This window comes from Mirounga angustirostris, unplaced genomic scaffold (assembly GCF_029215605.1).
Source record: "Mirounga angustirostris isolate CCGP_5_RB_7025 unplaced genomic scaffold, mMirAng1.0.hap1 SCAF_8, whole genome shotgun sequence".
NCBI classification, from domain to species: domain Eukaryota; kingdom Metazoa; phylum Chordata; class Mammalia; order Carnivora; family Phocidae; genus Mirounga; species Mirounga angustirostris.
This window is the reverse complement of record NW_026991716.1, coordinates 31473292-31492481: the sequence shown is the minus strand read 5'-3', so window position 1 is coordinate 31492481 and position 19190 is coordinate 31473292. Positions and strand designations below refer to the sequence as shown.

Genomic DNA, 19190 nt, shown 5'->3' with positions numbered 1-19190 from the left:
AGAATGCTGACTGTCCCAACAACTGTCAAAAAGGAAAAAACAAATGGTTCCACGTGCTGCTTTTATCACTTTTAAATTGACTATAATGTAGCATTTGTATGGCTAGTCAATGGGGGAATCTGGGCCAAGGCAGAAGCACCCAGACCCGAACCACCCATCCCCACTCCCAATATATAAAACCAATGAATAAAATATAACAAAAGAAATGCTTTTGTATATAGTTGAGCTCCAAACCAAGCAAAGAAAATACACAGATGTCAGAACAGGAACTCAAAATCAGAGCTGTGAATGGGAACTCTGAATGCAATAAGAGAAATCAACAATAAGTACACAGAGAAATGTGCTTGATATACTTAAAAGAAAATTCAGTGGACTCTTCAACGCCTCTTCAACGTTCATGTAAAAAGTGTAACACCATGAAACATACTGACTAACAAACAAGATTGAATAAATAACAACTCAGCTTGACACATCTAGCTTCTTATCTAGAGACAACCCATAAAGCTGGTGGGAAAACACCATTTAAAATTGGTCTTCCAGAAGTGCAACCTAGGGGCGCCTGGGTGGCTCAGTCGTTAAGCGTCTGCCTTCGGCTCAGGTCATGATCCCAGGGTCCTGGGATTGAGCCCCACATCCCGGCTCCCTGCTGGGCGGGAAGCCTGCTTCTCCCTCTCCCACTCCCCCTGCTTGTGTTCCCTCTCTCGCTGTGTCTCTGTCAAATAAATAAATAAAATCTTTAAAAAAAAAAACAAAATGAAAGTGCAGCCTAACAAATTTGATTACTCAAGTCCCTAGGCCATCTTTTTTACAGCTTTGTCATCTATAGGGCCATCTAAGGCCAGCACAAAACTTAAAAAGAGAAAAAAGATTAGAAGGTAGCTGAACTATATAATCTACACTCTCAAAGATTAGAACATTTGATTTGCAAATGGCCAGATGAACCAGCACAAACTGGGGGACTCTGAGTAGAAATATCACTCAAGTAAAATACACAAACACACACAACCCCTCTTCATTATAAACCAATTTAACTGCTTTTCATAGTAAAGTAAAACTGTCAGTCTAAGTGTCTCAGAGCACATTTTTTTAAAGGTTATTATTGGGGGTACCTGGGTGGCTCAGTCAGTTAAGTGTTCAACTTTTGATTTCGGCTTAGGTTATGATCTCAGGGTCGTGAGATCATCAAAGCCCTGTGTCGGGCTCTGCACTGAGCATGGAGCCTGCTTGAGATTCTCTCTTCCCCCTCTCCCTCTGCCCCTGCCCTGCTTCCACTTGCATTCTCTCTCTCTCCCTAAAAAAAAAAAAAAAAAAAAAAGTCTTCTAGTTAATAAGTGAAGAAGGCAAAATAGAAATGAAATATCACCATTTTGCCAACTCTTAATTAAATCTTGGATCTAGGCAGTGATCTCCAATGTCTGCCGACATCACAAAAAAGAAAGATTAAATGAAGGAAGTACACAACACCCCCAGGAAGAAATCCTGCCAAAAACTTTGAACCTGAATGAGATCAAGTCTCTATATCTGATTTCCAGCTTATAGAAAATACAAGGGACAGATGAACATGTTAAATGATACCTCAGAGATGCAATCAGCAAAACCTAGGCTGTGGGAAATGGGGTGAATACCTCTTCTTCTTCAACAAATAAACGAGAAAAAATGACAGAGATGAAACCCACAGATTTAAAGAGACTGAGAGAGATAGCAAATGAATACAATGTGTGGACCTTGTTTGGATACAGATTTCAACAAACCAGCTGTAAAATACAAACTATTTTAGACAATGTGGTAAATTTGAACTGTAACTAAACATTTGATGATTTTAAGGAACTGCCATTTTTTAGATGTGATATGGTAGTGTGAATATCTAAAGAGTCCTTATCTTTTAAAGATATGTACTAAAGATATATATAGGAGTGTCTTCAAAATAATTTAGCTGGAGGGCTGATTAAAAGAAACAAAATTGGTCATAAGGGGTTACTGTCTTACAAGTGCATATAGTACACAAGGATTCATTACTTTATTCTCTTGACTTCTGTATGTTTGAAATTTCCCATTATAAAAGCTAGAACAAAAGAAAATGGCTTTTGTCTTGTTTTGCTTGGGGCATACCGCTTCACGCATTTATGTTATTAATGGCCCCCTTCTAAACATTAACCTCTGAAGAAGGACCCGAGAGGCCCCAACTTGACCATTAAAAGTCCTATGCCTGCACAAAGGTAACTTTCTAAATATAAGTAGCATTTAGCAGCCATAGCTTAAAGCCATTACTTTCCAATCAGAAGGACCCAGGAGATGTAAGGGGCCTTAGAATTATTGTAAGAGTTCTCAAATACAACTGCATATGTGATTTTTGCAATGGCTGAATACTCAAATTACACCTACTATTCTGAGTATATAAAATGTTATAAGCATGAGTATGCACAAAATGTTATATACAAGACAGTACATCCCAGTGCTGTTCCAACAGCAGAAAACTAAAATCAAAGTCATGTCTAATGGCAGAGGAGGGATTAAATGAATTACAGTCCATACCCACTGTGGAATACCACTTATTCATTTAAAGTGAGGTTGAAGAGAAAATGATAGGAAAGTGTTTATAATATATTAAATGAAGTTTTGAGACAAAGTATGTACAGAACAACGTCATTTCTGCTAAAAAAAAAAATTGCACAGAAAAAAGACCAAAGAATGTACACCAAAATTGCAACAGTTAATTCCTTTAGGTGGTGGAATTACAGATGATTTTATTTTCTTCTTTGTGCTTTCATCTGTCTAGAAATTTTTTATAATAAATACAGAGATCCATAATCCCTTATTCACAATTCAGATATCCAAAAATCTCTAAAAATAAATTTTATAAAGTTAGTGGCAAACTTGTTTAGGTACAAAACCTGCCCTAAACTGACACAGAGCTGCTTCATATTTATCCCTTTTAGTGTGAATATTGACAGATTTCATTGCAGGAATACAAGGTTTCAGAGTGTTGACCCAGATTCTACTAGGGGCTCGCTATTACTCTCCAACAACCCCAAAATTTTGGATACTAAATCCCAAGGTTTCAGACAAAAGATTGTGGACCTATATCAATTTGTAATTTGCCACCATTACCATTTTTAGGCTTCTAAAAATGGAACTCACATTTAAAAAGTTTGGCAGCTTCTGCTATCAATTACTATACATTTTTAAATGGCATCAATATAAAATATGTCCTTTAACAGGATTATCATTCCAGTTTCATCAAGGGTGGCAAGCATTGGGCTCCCATCAGATGATTTTAGCAGCCAAGGTTTACCAAGTCCTTGGCATGTGCCAGGCATTATGTGCCTTCCATATTTTAGCTCATGTGATGCTGCTTCAGGAAGTAGATATATCCCAGGCCCATTATACATATGAAGACACAGATGCTCAGAGAGGTTATTAACTTGCCTAACTCACAAGGCAGAGTTGGGTCAGAGCCTGACCTTCAGCAGCCATGCTAAGGCCTCGCCAGTTAAGCAAGCCAGGGGGCAGTTCTGCTTCCTGGATCATCTCCACCATTTTTAATAGTGGTAATAACATCACAAGTAAAGCAGAGACAACCGACTTGTTTTAAAAACTCTTTCTGATTTGTAAACTAAACAAACTTGATCTACAAATTACTAACAAAGGATAAATATGAAGCCATAACATATAATTTCTAGTATTACTACCATTAACTCTAACCACACCAAAGTTATTTGAAGATGTTCTATGAATGTAACAATATAATTTTCTATACCACAGAAAATCTCCCAGTAATCTTTTAGAAATCAGTGTGGGGAACATTTTCTGAGAGCTGTCCAGAAGAGACCAAGTTCCTACCCACAGGAGAGCCTGACATTTCCAAGAACAAACTCTCCACTATCTACTTTTGGGGTTTCCTTGGTGTCTCTGGGCTATAAAACCCAGTAATTTACTTTCCCTCCTGAAAACTAGGGTAGAAATAGCATTGACTTCCTTTTTGCAAACCAAAATTCACAGCTGTTTGGGGTGAACAAATCAAAAAGAAAAAAAGAAACTTCTAAAGGGATTTTTCTGACTAAGGAAGCAACTTTCGCTGGGACTATAATCTCCCAGGACAAGTGAACATGCTGAAGCTAACTGGATACAAATCAAATTCTGCAGACCACAAGACTGTTTCACTGTTTCCAGTCTCTAATTTTTGTAACTAAGACAGTAAAAACTGAACTTCAATTGGAGAATTCAGAAAAAGGGAGATGTCTGACTTTTCAAACTTCTGTTAAATTATCTTTTTCCACAAGTACATGCCTTACCCAGTTTAAGATAAGCACTATTTTTAGATATAAAATAACCACACAGTCATATTCTGCTTTAAAAAAAGCGAAAATGCACAGCAATTCCAAAATAAAGGAAAAGGACCATTATCCCAATAAAATCATACTTAAAAGAGATATATTAAGAAGTTCTTTAAAAATCATTTTTAATGAATTAAGAGGGTTTAGTGTAAGATCTAGAAAACTGTTATCCTAATGTTTTGTTTTTGTTTTGTTGCATTCTCTTGGAAGAATGAGAACTTAGATCACACAAGCCCATGAGATCCTGCTTCAGGACCTTGCATTCTACAATCCTTCGTCAGCGTTGTCCTCTTCCTTAGGATGTTAAAATCATTTTGCTCAAATTAGGCATATTCAAAAGAAAATCTGCCATCACGGGAGGACAAAAGTAACAGGGTCAGCATGAGAAAAGTTGTCTTGCCATTACTGTTTCCAAGCTACACATTCATTCTGGGGGGTGAACGAAGGACCATTTTAATGGAATGGTTATGTTAACCACTTTCTTTTTTTTTTAAGTCTGAATTCCTGACATAAATATTAGGAATCTTTCTTTAAAAACAATGAATATGTTGTCATATCTTCTGACATTGGAAGACCTTTTTATTGTCCCCAAAGTGGGGTCTATTTTTCAAAAGTTTTCATTCTTCATTTCTTATTTCAGAAAATAGTTCATATATTTGGCAAACTGTGGCTATTTCTAGATAGTCTCCCCCCACCACCCCAAAAGGTAGAGTAAATACTAATTATAGCCACATTTATTGCTACTGTCTATAAATTTTCCAATTTCTCCAGTAAGCCTCCTTGGCTTCTTTTCTTATTCACTCTTATGCTTAAGAAATTCAGTATAGAATTCTCCTAAATCATAACACAATCTATTCCTCAATCCTAACCTTTGGTTTAGTTTCTTTGTGCTTCTGAACCCTCAGGAATGCATTTCACTCTACATTGTTCACATATACCAGTATTTAACTCATAATTCAACATAGTTTTAAGTTAATATATGATGTTTTCTTGTAACATTTCCTTTTCTCAGGTCTTTTTGCCTTTTAGTTGATAGAATTCACTTCTAACCCAAATCTTACTGTCTTCTCATATAGAATTCGCTTTCCTGGAAATTAGTAGTTTCAGTATGACCATCAACATATCAAACTCTGAATTACATGAGAATTTGTGTGCAGGGCTGAAAAATACCATGAGTTAAAAAGAAGTTTAACACAGTGCCTGTTCCAAGGTACTTGACTGAAGGCATACATCTGTTCAACAATCAGAAAATGATATCGTATTATATAAAGCAAAATCTATGCCATCCAGAACCTTTCTAGGACTAGACCTTTCAGGTAGCTATGCTTTCTAAATAATCTACTGCTTGTCTTTTTAAGTAACAGAAACTATATTTGAATCATTTTGGATAAAAAACTAAAACATGTTTTCCTTACTTTCATTAACATGCTACACTGAACATAATTTAATCTGTATCTGATGGCTAAGAGTCATACTAAACAGAAATTAGAGCACTAAGCTATAGTACAATGATGCCTAGGGCCTAAGGAAGTGTGTAGGGCTACGCACATCTACGTTAATAGTCTCAAATTACGGTGGCGCCTGGGTGGCTCAGTCGTTAAGCGTCTGCCTTCGACTCAGGTCATGATCCCAGAGTCCTGGGATCCAGCCCCGCATAGGGCTCCCTCCCTGCTCTGCGGGAGGCCTGCTCCTCCTCTCCCACTCCCCCTGCTTGTGTTCCCTCTCTCACTGTGTATCTCTCTCTGTCAAATAAATAAAATCTTAAAAAAAAAAAAGTCTCAAATTACTAAAAAGTGGGAAAAATTATGATAGATTTTAATTGCTTTTTCTGTCTCTTATTTTGTCAATCTGTCACACAGACATCATACCGCTATAAATGCTGTAAAGAAAGAGACCACGCATCAGGAGAGGGGCTAATTTTGATAAAGTACCTACTATGTGCTGGGTCTGAGATAAACTTTACAGTGCATCTAGCAATTGGCCTGGCACAAAGTAGATGACAGGTAAACACTAGATAAATGAACAGCACTAATGTGCCTACCTAAGCGGGCCCTCTCCCCTATTTATTGTCTCTAAACTGCCATGGCCCAGAAAACACATACCCAAGTATGAAAGAACACCATTTATAATATATCTGGCATGGTACTTTGTACACAGCAGGGGCAGTATGGCAAAACTGTATGGGCTGAACTGAACTGAGGATGGCTAACAGGGAGCATTTACAATGTGCCAGAAAATGTGGAAGTATTTTACACACAGTATCTAAGATGATACCTATAAGGCAAACAATACTGTCCCCATTTTACAGATGCAGAAATCGAGACTCAAGTGGCTGAGTAATTTGTATAAAATCAAGCAGCCAGTCCATGCTGGGAGCACACTGGGAATTCAGGCAGTCTGACTGCAGAACATTATACTCTACTGCCTTTGAATAAATGTGCAGTAAATAAGTCTATAACAACTCTTTTTTCCTAAAAGTTTTTGCTAACTTTCTGATTCTCAGGTATGTTCTCAACTGGTGAGTGTTACTATACTGACAGGCCAAAGCAATAAACTAGGAAAACTAGGCAAGTAAAGTATGAGCCGATGAGCTACTGTACGCTCCAGATGATGGGTTCCAAAGAAGTAGAAGCCTGAGAGATCTGTGTGTATTAGGGTCAGCAGGGAGGGCTTTAAGAAGTTAAGACCTAAGCCCAAGAAGTGTAAGAATAAAGAGAGGGGGTGAAAGAGGGAGCATTTTGTAGCTTAAGAATAAACACAAAACCTTTGTGGAACTAGGGGAGGGGGATCATAAATAGATGAACAGACAAACACACATGTGGTTTAGAACATTTATATCCACTGCAGCTGTAAGCTCCCATTCTAGCCAGCTTTACTTGGTCACTCAAACAGAGGGACAAACATAGGTTCCGGTTGGCAGTACTAGTAAGGGTAGGATACGGCAGCTTATGCAAAGGCCAGATATGAAGCTAGGATTCCACAGCTCTTGTTAAGGGTCCTTGGAGGTGAGGAGTGTGGGCATAGGGAGCCTACCCTCTACTATTTCCAAACCTAAAATGGGAGGACATGCTGACCTACGGACTATTTAAATACAGAGTGTCATTCGCTCAGAAATCTCCCACTGGCTGAACCAGAATCACCTCTAATTAATGACACACCAAATGTAACTAGTGCCTGAAGATCCTCCCTGCCCCTAGGAATCCCAGCGATGAGAGGCTAAGGAAGCTCTTGGGCCACCTACCATGTCCGTAACAGACACAAGAGCACGTCAGGAGTCAGCTCTCTTATGCAAGGAAATGGAGACACCGTGCACACTTTATGACAGAGACTGGACATTTTAGTATGAGGCCCAAAGTAAAAACACTGTGGTCAACAAACATTTCCTAGTCTTTTTTTTTTTTTTCTTTTTAAAGATTTTATTTATTTATTTGACAGAGAGAATGAGATAGAGAGAGAGAGCATGAGATAGAGAGAGGAGGGTCAGAGGGAGAAGCAGACTCCCTGTCGAGCAGGGACTCGATCCCGGGACTCCAGGATCATGACCTGAGCCGAAGGCAGTCGCTTAACCAACTGAGCCACCCAGGTGCCCAAACATTTCCTAGTCTTGCTTAACTACATGGCAGCTAAATCCTCAGCAAAATTTCAACAGTCTCTGAGTGTGAGCAGTAAGAGTAATTTGACCTGTACTTGAAGGTGGGAGATATTTGGAAGTTTCTCATGTCAGCAGGTTATACTAGGGGTTAAGGTATCTCCGGCAACCCTCCAAATGCTACATTATTCAACCAAATAGAGACAGGCACCTCCAAACTTCTATAGTCTTTCTCCTCATCTCTCAGACATCAGAGTGCAGAAATACCAAAGTAACCCAGGGAAGATTCGAAACCCAATGCATGCATTCAAAGTACATCTTTTGAGGGGCACCTGGGTGCCTCAGTCGGTTAAGCGTCTGCCTTCGGCTCAGGTCATGATCCCAGGGCTCTCTGCTCAGTGCGGAGCCTGCTTCTCCCTTTGCCTCTGCCTCTGCTCCTCCCCCCACTTGTGCTCTCTCTCTCTCTCCAATAAATAAATAAAATCTAAAAAAAAAAAAAAAAGTACATCTATTGAACACCCATAAGTTGTCAGGCACTGATCTAGGGACTGGGACTATAAACATAAGAAAGACTAAGTCAATCTAAAAGATGGAAGTGTACTCATTCATTATTACCTTTATCACGCCCAACCACTCAAGGCTCCTGGCAGGAAGTTCTTCTAGTGCCCCACTAGCACCAGATAAGTTTCCTTTCCTGCTCTGTGCCTCTGATCAGGGCTTGCCAGCCTGGAATGCTCTCACTGTACTTCACCAATCTAAATCCACACATCCTTCAAAGCGAGCTGAAGTCCTCCTCCTGGAAGCTCTGGTCTCTATCTCATTCCCAAAGTTATGTCTCATTTCTCCGAACTACTAACAATTACTGCCAGTACCACCATCACCCTATTTAGAAATCTGTCATCCTCTAATTGATATTTTTATTCTTTCAAAGAATCCTGAGTACCAACTGTGAGACAGCATTGTTCCGGGGGCTGGAGAAAGGGCAGCAAATAGCACTGGTTTTAACCTCCCCAAAAGAACTCCTGGGGAGAGTTCTTCTCTTATACTGCTTTTTAAAAAATCTTCCTGTGTAGACATGGGCTTGTACCCAGTGCTTAATACCTAACAATTTATTAGATCCTTGGGCTGCTTTGGTCCAAGCTCACTCGAAGTAACTGAATAAACTAATGGGGAAACAAAAGCCAACGAAGCCATTTCTAAATGAACTTCCACTTCTTAAAAAGCTCAAAAGAACAAGGAAGGAAAAGAAAACAGGCAATGAAAGTGCTGCTGAACCAACACATTTTACTCACACTGACAAAGCACGTCCAATTCCCCCCCAAGCCACGCAAAAGTGACCTTTCTCTCTCAATCCGTACAGTTCCAGATTCAAGTGTTTAACAACAGATCTCAGAAAAGTTTAAAGCACCCCTCAGTTTCCTAAACCAGTCTTTCTAAAGCTTTGTTTCTTGACGAATAAACCCCTTGATGAATCCTGCATATGCAGGATTAGCAGACTAATCCAATGAGGAGGTTCACTACAACGAACTAGAATTTGAGCTTCAAGCACAAGAGGGACTAAATGAACGCTTTGAATGTGATAAATCCAGACACAATTTTAATATAAACAACAAAAGCCAGGTCCTGCGGAGCGTGGTGGAAGGTTCCAAGTTCCCAAAAGAAGGGAATCAAGAGAATTCCCTCCAGGGGAGCGGCGAGATTCTGCAAGGCGTGGGAGTTTCTGCAGGAGGTGAGGGAGATTTAAAATAAATATTCCTTTGCTCTAAAGTGGCTTGTGAGATACGACAGCTGGCACCCGACAGCGGGCGAGGGTGAAGCCGGGCTGTGCCATGCGGCGGCGGCTGCCACCCGGGCACTCCCACCATTCTCCGCAGCCGGGTCAGGATGCGAGACCGGAGCCCGGCTCCGCGCGGACCCACACCCGCGCTCCTCCCCGTGGGCCGCCCGCCTTCGACCCGGGGCACCCAGCAAACCCACCCGCCCGGGTCTCAGAAGCGCGGACCTCTCTGGAGACCCAGGAGACGCGCGGGGGAGAGGGGGTCTCCAGGCGGCTGTCCGGCCCCGGCGCGTTACTCACCTGAGCAGACTGGAAAGGGGATGGCTCGAGGACCCCAGGCCGCCGCCGCCGCCGCCGCTGCTCCCGGAGGAGCCGCCGCCGCCGCCGCCTCCCCCGAAGCCTGAGGAGAGCCGCTTCCCGGACAGCAGCTTCTCCACGGCCGGGAGGTGCCCGGTGCGGGCCGCCTCCAGCAGCTCCTGCTCCTTCCCCATCCCCAGGGCCACCGCCCCCTGGACCCCCTTCCCAGGGCTGCGGCGGAGGCTGCTCCCGCTCCCAAACTTTCTGTCTCCGGGCAACGCACCCCCCAAACCGGCCGGGGACACCACCCCCCTCCCCCCCGCCTTTTCTCCCCAGGAGCGCGTCACTTCCGGGATCTGGCGTCACGCGTCACCGCGCCCCCGCGCCCCGCCCCCTTGCCCACCTAGCTGGGCGGGGCTCGGCCGGCGGGTACAGGTGGCTTTGGTATGCAGGAAATGGACCTGGGTCTGCGGAGATAGGACTCCAGGGGCAAGAGGAAAGCGCCTTGTAGTTACTCGCTGTACAGGGGGAAGGGAACAAACGGGACCACCTGTATGCGCCTCCCGAAGTGCGCTCCTTCCCCAAAGGGTTTGGGAGCCCACAGGACAGGAAATACGGTAATTCACCCAGGCAGCGTAGAAACAAAGAGAGAAATATGGTAACGCGCACCTACATTTCCAAGCCCATTCTTTGAGCACGCATAAATTAAATATGTGGTGGATGTGGGAACCTAGTGATACAGAGGTGAATAAAATGCCCCGCTCCGTACCTCAATGAGGGAAGAGAGGAAAAATTTTAAATAAAAATATCTCCACTTCTTCATGGTCCCAATCTCTGAAATGGCTCGTTAGAGCGAAATATGCAAAGACCTCCCATCCCAGTAGGATTTGCTTCCTCTTACTTTTGATGAGATTAACAAAACTGACATAAGAAGTCAGGCTTGCGAAACCGACCTCGATCTTGAGCACTGGTGAATTGGAAAATTCACTTAATTGGGTAGAAACTGTATGTTTTTACTACTAGAACTGTTCCTAGCTCGAAGCAGGCGTTCAACAGTTGTGGAGTGAATAAATGGATTGGATCAATTCTGTTCAAGGTATATGACTTTTTTTTTTTTTTTTAGGGTGCTTAAGGAACCCAAGGGAAATGCTGGCAATTCACACAAGTCCACGGTCTCTACCCAATTGAAACGTACGAGGTTGAGTCCCTGCCTAAAAGTTTACCAGATAGCCGCATCCCACGACACGGGCGTACAACGGTAATTGAGTTTTCTCCCGTCCCTAAACTTTACTCTGAAGAAAGCGGACTAAGGAGTTAACTACGTTTTTAGGAAGGCAGAAGGAGGGGAGGAAGTCCTTCAGTAAGCAACACAACTGTCCTTTACAAATGCTGATTTCCCAATGTGGAAGGAAAATCCACAAACTGAATTCTGTACCCTCAATCTTCCCTCTCCAACCGCCACCAAATCAGACTTGAAACAGAGCCCTGAAGTCCTCTGCGCATGCTTCCAACTGTCCCCTCCGAGGAGCCGTAGGAGTGATGTTATCATAGCGCGACAACAGGAAGTAAGCTTGTGGGCTGTTGTATGCCTCTAGGTCGGGAGCTCCAGAGCCTGACAGGACTGCGATCTCTCCCCTCTTTTTCTTGCTGCTATGGATAATGCCTGCGAGTCGCCCACGGAAAAAGGAGGAGAGACAGGGGAGTCAGATGAAACGGCCGCTGCTCCCGGGGGTCCCGGCGCTACCGACACGGACGGAATCCCGGAGGAAACTGACGGGGACGGAGATGGGGATTTGAAAGAAGCCACGGCCGAAGAAGGCGAGGTAGGGAGAGCAGCGTTGATGAGGCCAGAGATTGTTAGTGCTTGCTGGACCGGCTTTCTGGTTGGTCCCTGCCAATCTAAGATAACTGGAACTCACCATGACTCCCTTTAGATCTGCGAAGGTGGGTGGGGAGAGGGAGGAGACAAAACTGTAATGCTGGTTCGGTTCTAGACATCCAGCCATTGTGTTAATACTTTTAATCCCTTAGATATCAAGTCTACTTCTAAGAGAATTTTTTTTAAGTAAACTCTACCCCCAAGGTGGGGCTTGAACTCACGACCGTGAAATCAGGAGCGGCATGTTCTACGCACGAAGGCACCCAGGCGCCCTTAAGGGACTTTGACATAGCCTCTTGGTTTTCCTGGTGAGGAAATTGGGATCTGATGTCACACTAACACTTAGTGCAAGAGCTAGAACCCAGGATTCCTAGTACCCCTTTGACCGAAATATGGTTTCTCCTAGATGTTGCTCAAGCATAACTTTGTCATTATACACTGCAGAATCGTTCAAGGAAGACTTCGAGGGAGTTACTGGATTAGCCACGCTTTTACCCTCTTCAGACATTTAACTACTACCAGTGATCTGGATGCTAATGTCCAGGCTCTCTATAGCATAAATACACCAAACCCATCAGTTGTGCCACCCGAAAAGAGTTCAGCAGTGTTGCCTAACCGAGCATCAGTCGGGGGACCAGAATCTCAGTGTTCTCTCGGTTCCATTTCTAGAGATAGAATCTTGGAGTCTTAGAGCTTCTTCTTAAAGGGATCATGGGGGAGGACATTGGATTAAATAGAAACAGCCTTCCAGAGCATTAAGTTGCATCAAAACATATAAAGTAAGAACTTTTAGAAAAAGAAAAATGTGATGAAACTATTTTAAGAAGGAACCTTTAAAACAGATCTGAAGGACAGAGAAGATTTGAATAATCGTCTCAGTCCCATAAGGAGCTTACTACATGCAGAAATTTGCACCCAACAGAAGATAATTTTTTTTTTATCTGAAACACTTTTTAAAAATTGATCATATAGGGGTGCCTGGGTGGCTCAGTTCGTTAAGCGTCTGCCTTCAGCTCAGGTCATGATCCCAGCGTCCTCGGATGGAGCCCCGCATCGGGCTCCCTGCCCCTGCTCTTGTGCTCTCACTTGCTCTCTCTCCCTCTCAAATAAAATCTTAAAAAAAAAAAAAAAATCATATACCATACCACAAAGAACAACACAAATTCTTAAAAGTAGAAATCAAGGGCGCCTGGGTGGCTCAGTCGTTAAGCGTCTGCCTTCGGCTCAGGTCATGATCCCGGGGTCCTGGGATCGAGTCCCACATCGGGCTCCCTGCTCTGCAGGGAGCCTGCTTCTCCCTCTCCCACTCCCCCGGCTTGTGTTCCTGCTCTCGCTATGTCTCTCTCTGTCAAATAAATAAATGAAATCTTTAAAAAAAAAAAAAAAAGTAGAAATCAAAACAGGCCACATCCTGTTAGTACAGTGCAATAGACCTAAAATTAACAAAAAAAACTTCTCACCCCCACTCCTCCCAAAAAACTAGCATCTGGATATTTTAAACTATTTTTTAACTAGCCCTTAGATTAAAGAAATAAATAAAGAGAACACTACATTAAATTCTATGGCCTTTAAAAACTTTATTTAAAGAAAATTTCATAGCTTTATATATTTTTATTATTAACGAGATTCTGAAAATAAGCACCTAACTCAAGAAACCAGAAAAAAAAAAACAGAACAGGGGCACCTGGGTGGCTCAGTCGGTTAAGCATCTGCCTTCAGCTGAGGTCGTGATCCCAGGGTCCTGGATTCCAGCCCTAGGTCAGGCTCCCTGCTCAGCAGAGGGCCTGCTTCTCCCTCTCCCTCCCCCTGATTGTGCTCTCTCTCTCAAATAAGTAAAATCTTTAAAATAAATAAATAAATAAAAGAACAGAACCAGAAATATTTGATATTCAAGTTTAGGCCAAATACATTTGAAAATCTAAGAAAAATGGCTTATTTTTAGGGAAAATATAAATCACCAAAACTGAAGCACAGAGAGGTTAGAAAACTTGTATTAAATAGATAACTAGAGAAGAAATTGACAAGTTTTTTAAAGGTATACTGCCTTCACTTTCACCTACCCCCCTCATATTCCTGTATGAGTTCACATGAGTTCCTCTTTAGGAAAAACAGAGGTTAAATCCCATTAATGAGGTTTGTTATGTCTTTTGATTTTATATTAAGGTAGAGGGGGTGAAGTTTGGATTTTGATTTTAATTGCTATTAAACAGACATTAATCTAGCATGAGTAAACCTATGCTAAATGCTTATGTGGGGAGAGAAATAATAAGAGACAAACCTATCTTCAAAAAGTTTTCAGTCTAGCAATGAAAAATAAATATTTGCATGATACAGTAGAATTGAGAGATAGGAAGAAAAGAGCACTACACATGGGAGAAGCTCACTTATAAGTTCCAAATCCAGGGCCGCATGGCTGGCTCAGTCAGTAGAACATGCGACTCTTGATCTCAGGGTCATGAGTTCGAGCCCCATGCTGGGGGTAGAGGTTACTTAAAAAAAATTATTAAAAGTTCCAAATTCAAAGAAACACTGTTTTGATGAGAAGGTGCCTCCTTTTTAATATTCTTTCCAGATGGAATCATCAGCAATAAAGAGATCTATAGATTTAGAGGCAGAAGAGCTGGCTGGATGGAGAGGACTTTTCTGACATCCCCTCTAAAGAATGAGGTTAGGAAAGTGGGCTCAAGGGGGGAGTGGTTTTCATGATCCTTGGCATATCATTTCCTTTGTAAACATACTAGAGCTATGATCATAGCTAAACTGGAACACTGGATTATTTGTCTGGTTTTCTTTCCACAGCTGGGCTATAAACTTCTTTAGGAGAGTGTATCTTACACATAATGATGATACAGCCAGTGTTTGGAACCAAAAAACTATTGAATAATGGGTTTGTTGTGTTGTAATAAGAATGAAGTCTTACCCAAGTCTGGAAAGTAGGCCACGTATATAATGGGGTTTCTTTCATCTTCTCAGCTCAAGAGTCAGGACATCTCAGATTTAACAGCAGTTGAAAGGGAAGACTCATCTTTACTTACTCCTGCAGCCAAAAAAATGAAAATAGATACCAAAGAAAAGAAAGAGAAGAAGCAAAAAGTGGATGAAGATGAGATTCAAAAGATGCAGTAAGTCACTTTCTGATTTTTTTCCCCATTTCAAGGCTCTAACTTGACCATACAAAGTTAATAAATTTTTTTGGCCTTTAAATTTTTTTCCTTTTTTATATTCAAAAGAAAATAAAGCAAATAATACCTTATGTTACATTTTAGAAAACATAAATAAGTAAAAAGAAAAATATCATCTTATCACCAGAGATAAAAACTGTTAATATTTTGGGCGCCTGGGTGGCTCAGATGGTTAAGCGTCTGCCTTCAGCTCAGGTCATGATCCCAGGGTCCTGGGATCGAGTCCCGCATTGGGCTTCCCGCTTCTTGGTAGCCTGCTTCTCCCTCTGTTTCTCTCTGTCTCTCATGAATAAATAAATAAAATCTTTAAAAAAAAAAAAAACTGTCAATATTTTGGTGTATAGTCTCCAAGACACTTTCTATATACATATATATATCTAGAAATAAATTTTTCCAAAGATGTTACTGTTTGTAACCTGTTTTTCACATTATATAGGGTGAGTGTTTTCCATATTAATTATATATCTAGGTCGTAACATTTTTTTAAATGGAAGTAGCTTCATTGTGGTTTTTTGGGTTTTGGGGGGGTTTTTTTGGTTTTTTTTTAAGATTTTATTTTTAAGTAATCTCTATACCCAACATGGGGCTCAAACCCACAACCCCAAGATCAAGAGTCACACGCTCCACCAGACTGAGCCAGCCAGGCACCCCTCATGGTGTTTTCTGATTGTAAAAGATGTATGGGCTCATGCAAATTATTCAGAGAATACAGAAAAATGGAAAAAAATAATTACCTCTAATCCCACCACTAGAGTTAACCCTGGATATATATTTGATTATATACTTCTTCAGACTTGGGGGTGTTTTTGGTTTATTTTGTTGTTGTTGTTGTTGTTTTCAGACTTTTTTTTTTAAGATTTTATTTATTTATTTGACAGAGAGAGACACAGTGAGAGAAGGAACACAAGCAGGGGGAGTGGGGGAGGGAGAAGCAGGCTTCCCAGGGAGCAGGAAGCCTGATGTGGGGCTCCATCCCAGGACCCTGGGACCATGACCTGAGCCAAAGGCATACACTTAACGACTGAGCCACCCAGGCACCCCTCAGACTTGTTTTTAATGTTTTATACGTATAGCTAAATATTTTGTCAGTAAATATGCCCATAAATCATCAGTTGCAGTGGCTGCATTATATTCCATTATGCAGGTGAATAATTTAATCAATCCCTGTAGTTCTTTTTTTTTCTTTTGACATTATAATGAGTATCTTTGAGCACATCTTTGCATACTTGTCTACTTATTTCCTAAATAAACTCCTAGAAGTGAATTGCCAGTTCAAACAGTATGAATATTTTCAAAGGCTCTTCATACACATTTCCAAATGCTTCTCCAGAAAGGTCGTTCCACTTCACACTCTACCAGCAGGTATGAGTTTTTGTCCTCCCATTCTTATTAGTACCATTCTTTATACTATTTGTCTGATTCATGAAAAATGTTATCTTATTTTAGTTTATCATTGTCATTTCTTTAGTTAATAATAGTTAATTTTTTCCTCTGTATTGGCCATTGGTATTTTTGTAAATTCCCTGTTCATGTCCTTTGCTCATTTTCTAAATTAATATAGCCATCTTTTTATTTATTTGAAAGTATTAAGAGTATTAACCCTTTTCCATATATTTTACAAACATTTTCCCCCAAGTCAGTTAATGTTGAAAACTACTGGTTTGAATATAAATTTATGTATCAAATTTTTACCATCAATATGTAGTAAGGTAGAGTTATGGGGAGAGAGAGCCACGTGCTGAAAACAACCTATACAATCTAGATAGTACAGTATACTGTGACCCAACATTGTTGTTTAAGTTTTTGTTCTTAATGAAGTAGAAAGGAAGTTGTGTTTCACTTTTTCTCAAGTTCCTTAAGAGTAGAAACGCTGTGGAACGCCTGGATGGCTCAGTCTGTTGAGCGTCTGTCTGCCTCTGGCTCAGGTCGTGATCCCAGGGTTCTGGGATCAAGCCCTGCATCAGGCTCCCTGCTCTGCGGGAGGCCTGCTTCTCCCTCTGCCTGCCGTTCCCCCTGCTCATGTTCCTTCTCTGTCAAATAAATTTTTAAAAAAAGAGTAAAAATGCTTTATCTTCATTCCTTGTAAGCACCAAACCTAATGCTATTGATCCCTCGAAAATTTATTTTCTAATTGTCTGAGACTTGGTTTCATTGATGTGATAATACATTTTAAGCATTTGTTCTTGTAAGCCAACTTAATTACCTGAATCTTTGTCTAGAATCCTGGTTTCTTCCTTTTCGGAGGAGCAGCTGAACCGTTATGAAATGTATCGCCGGTCAGCTTTCCCTAAGGCAGCCATTAAAAGGGTAAGGATGGACTACCACACTTCATTTCCATCTGATGTGAGAGCTGAACTAGACACAAGAGCTATGTCCATTAGCATTTTGAGTGGGGTGTTAGTCAAGGTGGTGGATCATTCATGCAGGAAAATAAAAATAACATGCCCCTCAATAATCAGTTGGGAGTTTTGTATTCCAGGGATAGGGTCTTGACATATAGGTCAGTATACACCTGAATCCTTGTTTTAATAGTCTTAATTTCAGCATCCAGCCTTTAGCAAACACTTTTTTAGGAAAAAAAACTCTTACGGGTACCATGTTCCAAAGCCAGTTCTTGACTATATTAATCATGGTCTTTGTCCTTCTTTCAAGCTGATCCAGTCCATCACGGGCACCTCTGTGTCTCAGAATGTTGTTATTGCTATGTCTGGTATTTCCAAGGTTTTCGTCGGGGAGGTGGTAGAAGAAGGTGAGTATTATTAATACACATACGGGATTGAACCTTTGGGGGTCTTATTTTCAAGAGTATCTATACTAAGGGACCTATTAAACACTGGGGGAGTTTGCATTTGCACTAGTAGTTGACCAAGTTGGGCACCTTGTATTCAGGAGAGCATGACCATTATTCCTCAGAAGTTTTAATACTTAGAGGCAAGGAAGCATCTGGGAAATCTCCTTTCTGGATGCCTGTCCCCAGCCCAGGGTGACAGAAACATACTTCGTACTTTTCTCCAATGGACTTTGCTCATTTCTGTTGCCAAATCAAAGACAAAAGAAAAGCAATCACTGGGGCCTGACCAGTGTGGTATGATGAGTTGTCCCCGATGTTATAGACCCATGGGAGCTGCCCTCTGTCCGTCAAGGAAAGAACCTGGCCGCTGTGTATTGCTAATCTCATCAATGAAATGTTTTATTTTTTTAAGCAGAAGTTATGTTTTAAACTATTGCCTATGATAAAGCCTGATAGGATATACTAAAGCTAACCTAATGTGTTTTATAGCATTCTCTAAAGAAGGGAGTGTTATGGTTTCCTTAGCAAGCTTCAGAAGGGTTAATGAAAATTACAGGATTCAAATGGATTATGTAATATGAAGTTCTTTGACAACGAAACTTTTCTTCTTGTCCTCTATTTAGCACTGGATGTGTGTGAGAAGTGGGGAGAAATGCCACCACTCCAACCCAAACATATGAGGGAGGCTGTTCGGAGGTTAAAATCCAAGGGGCAGATCCCCAACTCAAAGCACAAAAAAATCATCTTCTTCTAGACCAAAGCCTAGAAAGGCCTGGTACTGAAGGAAGAAGCGCTGGTTCCAGACCTGCTGCTGCATGAGACTTTTGCACTGGTGCTTTAGTATCTCAGTCCTCCAAGGATTCCATGATGATTTTAATGTCTTTCTTGGAACTCTGATATTCATCGCATCTCAAAGGCATGCAGCCTGTTTCATACTTGCCTTGACTACATATTGGGACTTCTTTGGGCATTTTGAGGCATTGACCTGTTTCTTGGCCAGTTGGAAGAAGGTACGTGGGCCGTAAGCATCTTCTAGACAAGGAAGCTGCTTTCAGAGAGAAAACCTTTCCAGGAGAGCTTTGACGGTTTCACACTGAAGCATGTAGTTGCTATGACTTAGGTTGTTTCTTCCATCTGGGTTTTAAGTAGATGAAACAACCAGAAACTTTTGACTTGAGATACTCTACCACGAAAAACACAGTGAAAGCAAGAGTAGTGGAAAAGTTTGTCCCCGTAAACATGTAAAGTTCTATGGATTTTGGTGAGTGATCATTAAACTGTTTTCCAACGTGCCATATGTGTGTTTTCTGTCTAGCTGGTTGGAATGGGGAGAAGTTCATC

At 41.3% G+C, this 19190-nt stretch overlaps 2 protein-coding genes across 13 annotated transcripts in view; one reads left to right on the top strand and one right to left on the bottom strand.

Annotated features, from left to right (window-relative positions):
- Positions 1–14815, bottom strand: part of ANKS1A (ankyrin repeat and sterile alpha motif domain containing 1A) — a 184322-nt gene extending 169507 nt beyond the window's left edge. For 3 of the 11 annotated variants that reach the window (XM_064597486.1, XM_064597485.1, XM_064597487.1), the window contains exon 1: positions 10001–10260. In XM_064597486.1, the coding sequence (XP_064453556.1) occupies positions 10001–10191 (191 nt within the window). In that variant the 5' untranslated portion in view covers positions 10192–10260. Of the gene's footprint in view, positions 1–10000; positions 10264–14796 lie in introns of those variants that run through there. The other 8 variants (XM_064597483.1, XM_064597484.1, XM_064597489.1 and 5 more) reach the window with 7 other exon arrangements.
- TAF11 (TATA-box binding protein associated factor 11) lies at positions 11530–19142 on the top strand. Of its 2 annotated transcripts, XM_045866746.3 has the most exons (5): positions 11534–11820; positions 14850–14998; positions 17278–17365; positions 17711–17807; positions 18473–19142. In XM_045866746.3, the coding sequence occupies exons 1-5, from the start codon at positions 11650–11652 to the stop codon at positions 18601–18603; spliced, it is 636 nt and encodes a 211-aa protein (XP_045722702.1). In that variant the 5' UTR covers positions 11534–11649; the 3' UTR covers positions 18604–19142. The 2 variants fall into 2 exon arrangements, with proteins under 2 accessions (XP_045722703.1, XP_045722702.1); XM_045866747.3 differs by lacking the exon at positions 17711–17807 and having other exon boundaries at positions 11530–11820.
- Positions 19143–19190: the final 48 nt, after the last annotated feature.

Bases quoted from the DNA above. Each gene is read 5' to 3' on its own strand.
- TAF11 (XM_045866746.3), top strand. From the start codon at position 11,650: ATGGATAATGCCTGCGAGTCGCCCACGGAAAAAGGAGGAGAGACAGGG. The intron at 11,821-14,849 runs GTAGGGAGAGCA...TCATCTTCTCAG, and splicing joins CCACGGCCGAAGAAGGCGAG to CTCAAGAGTCAGGACATCTC. The intron at 17,366-17,710 runs GTAAGGATGGAC...CCTTCTTTCAAG, and splicing joins CTAAGGCAGCCATTAAAAGG to CTGATCCAGTCCATCACGGG.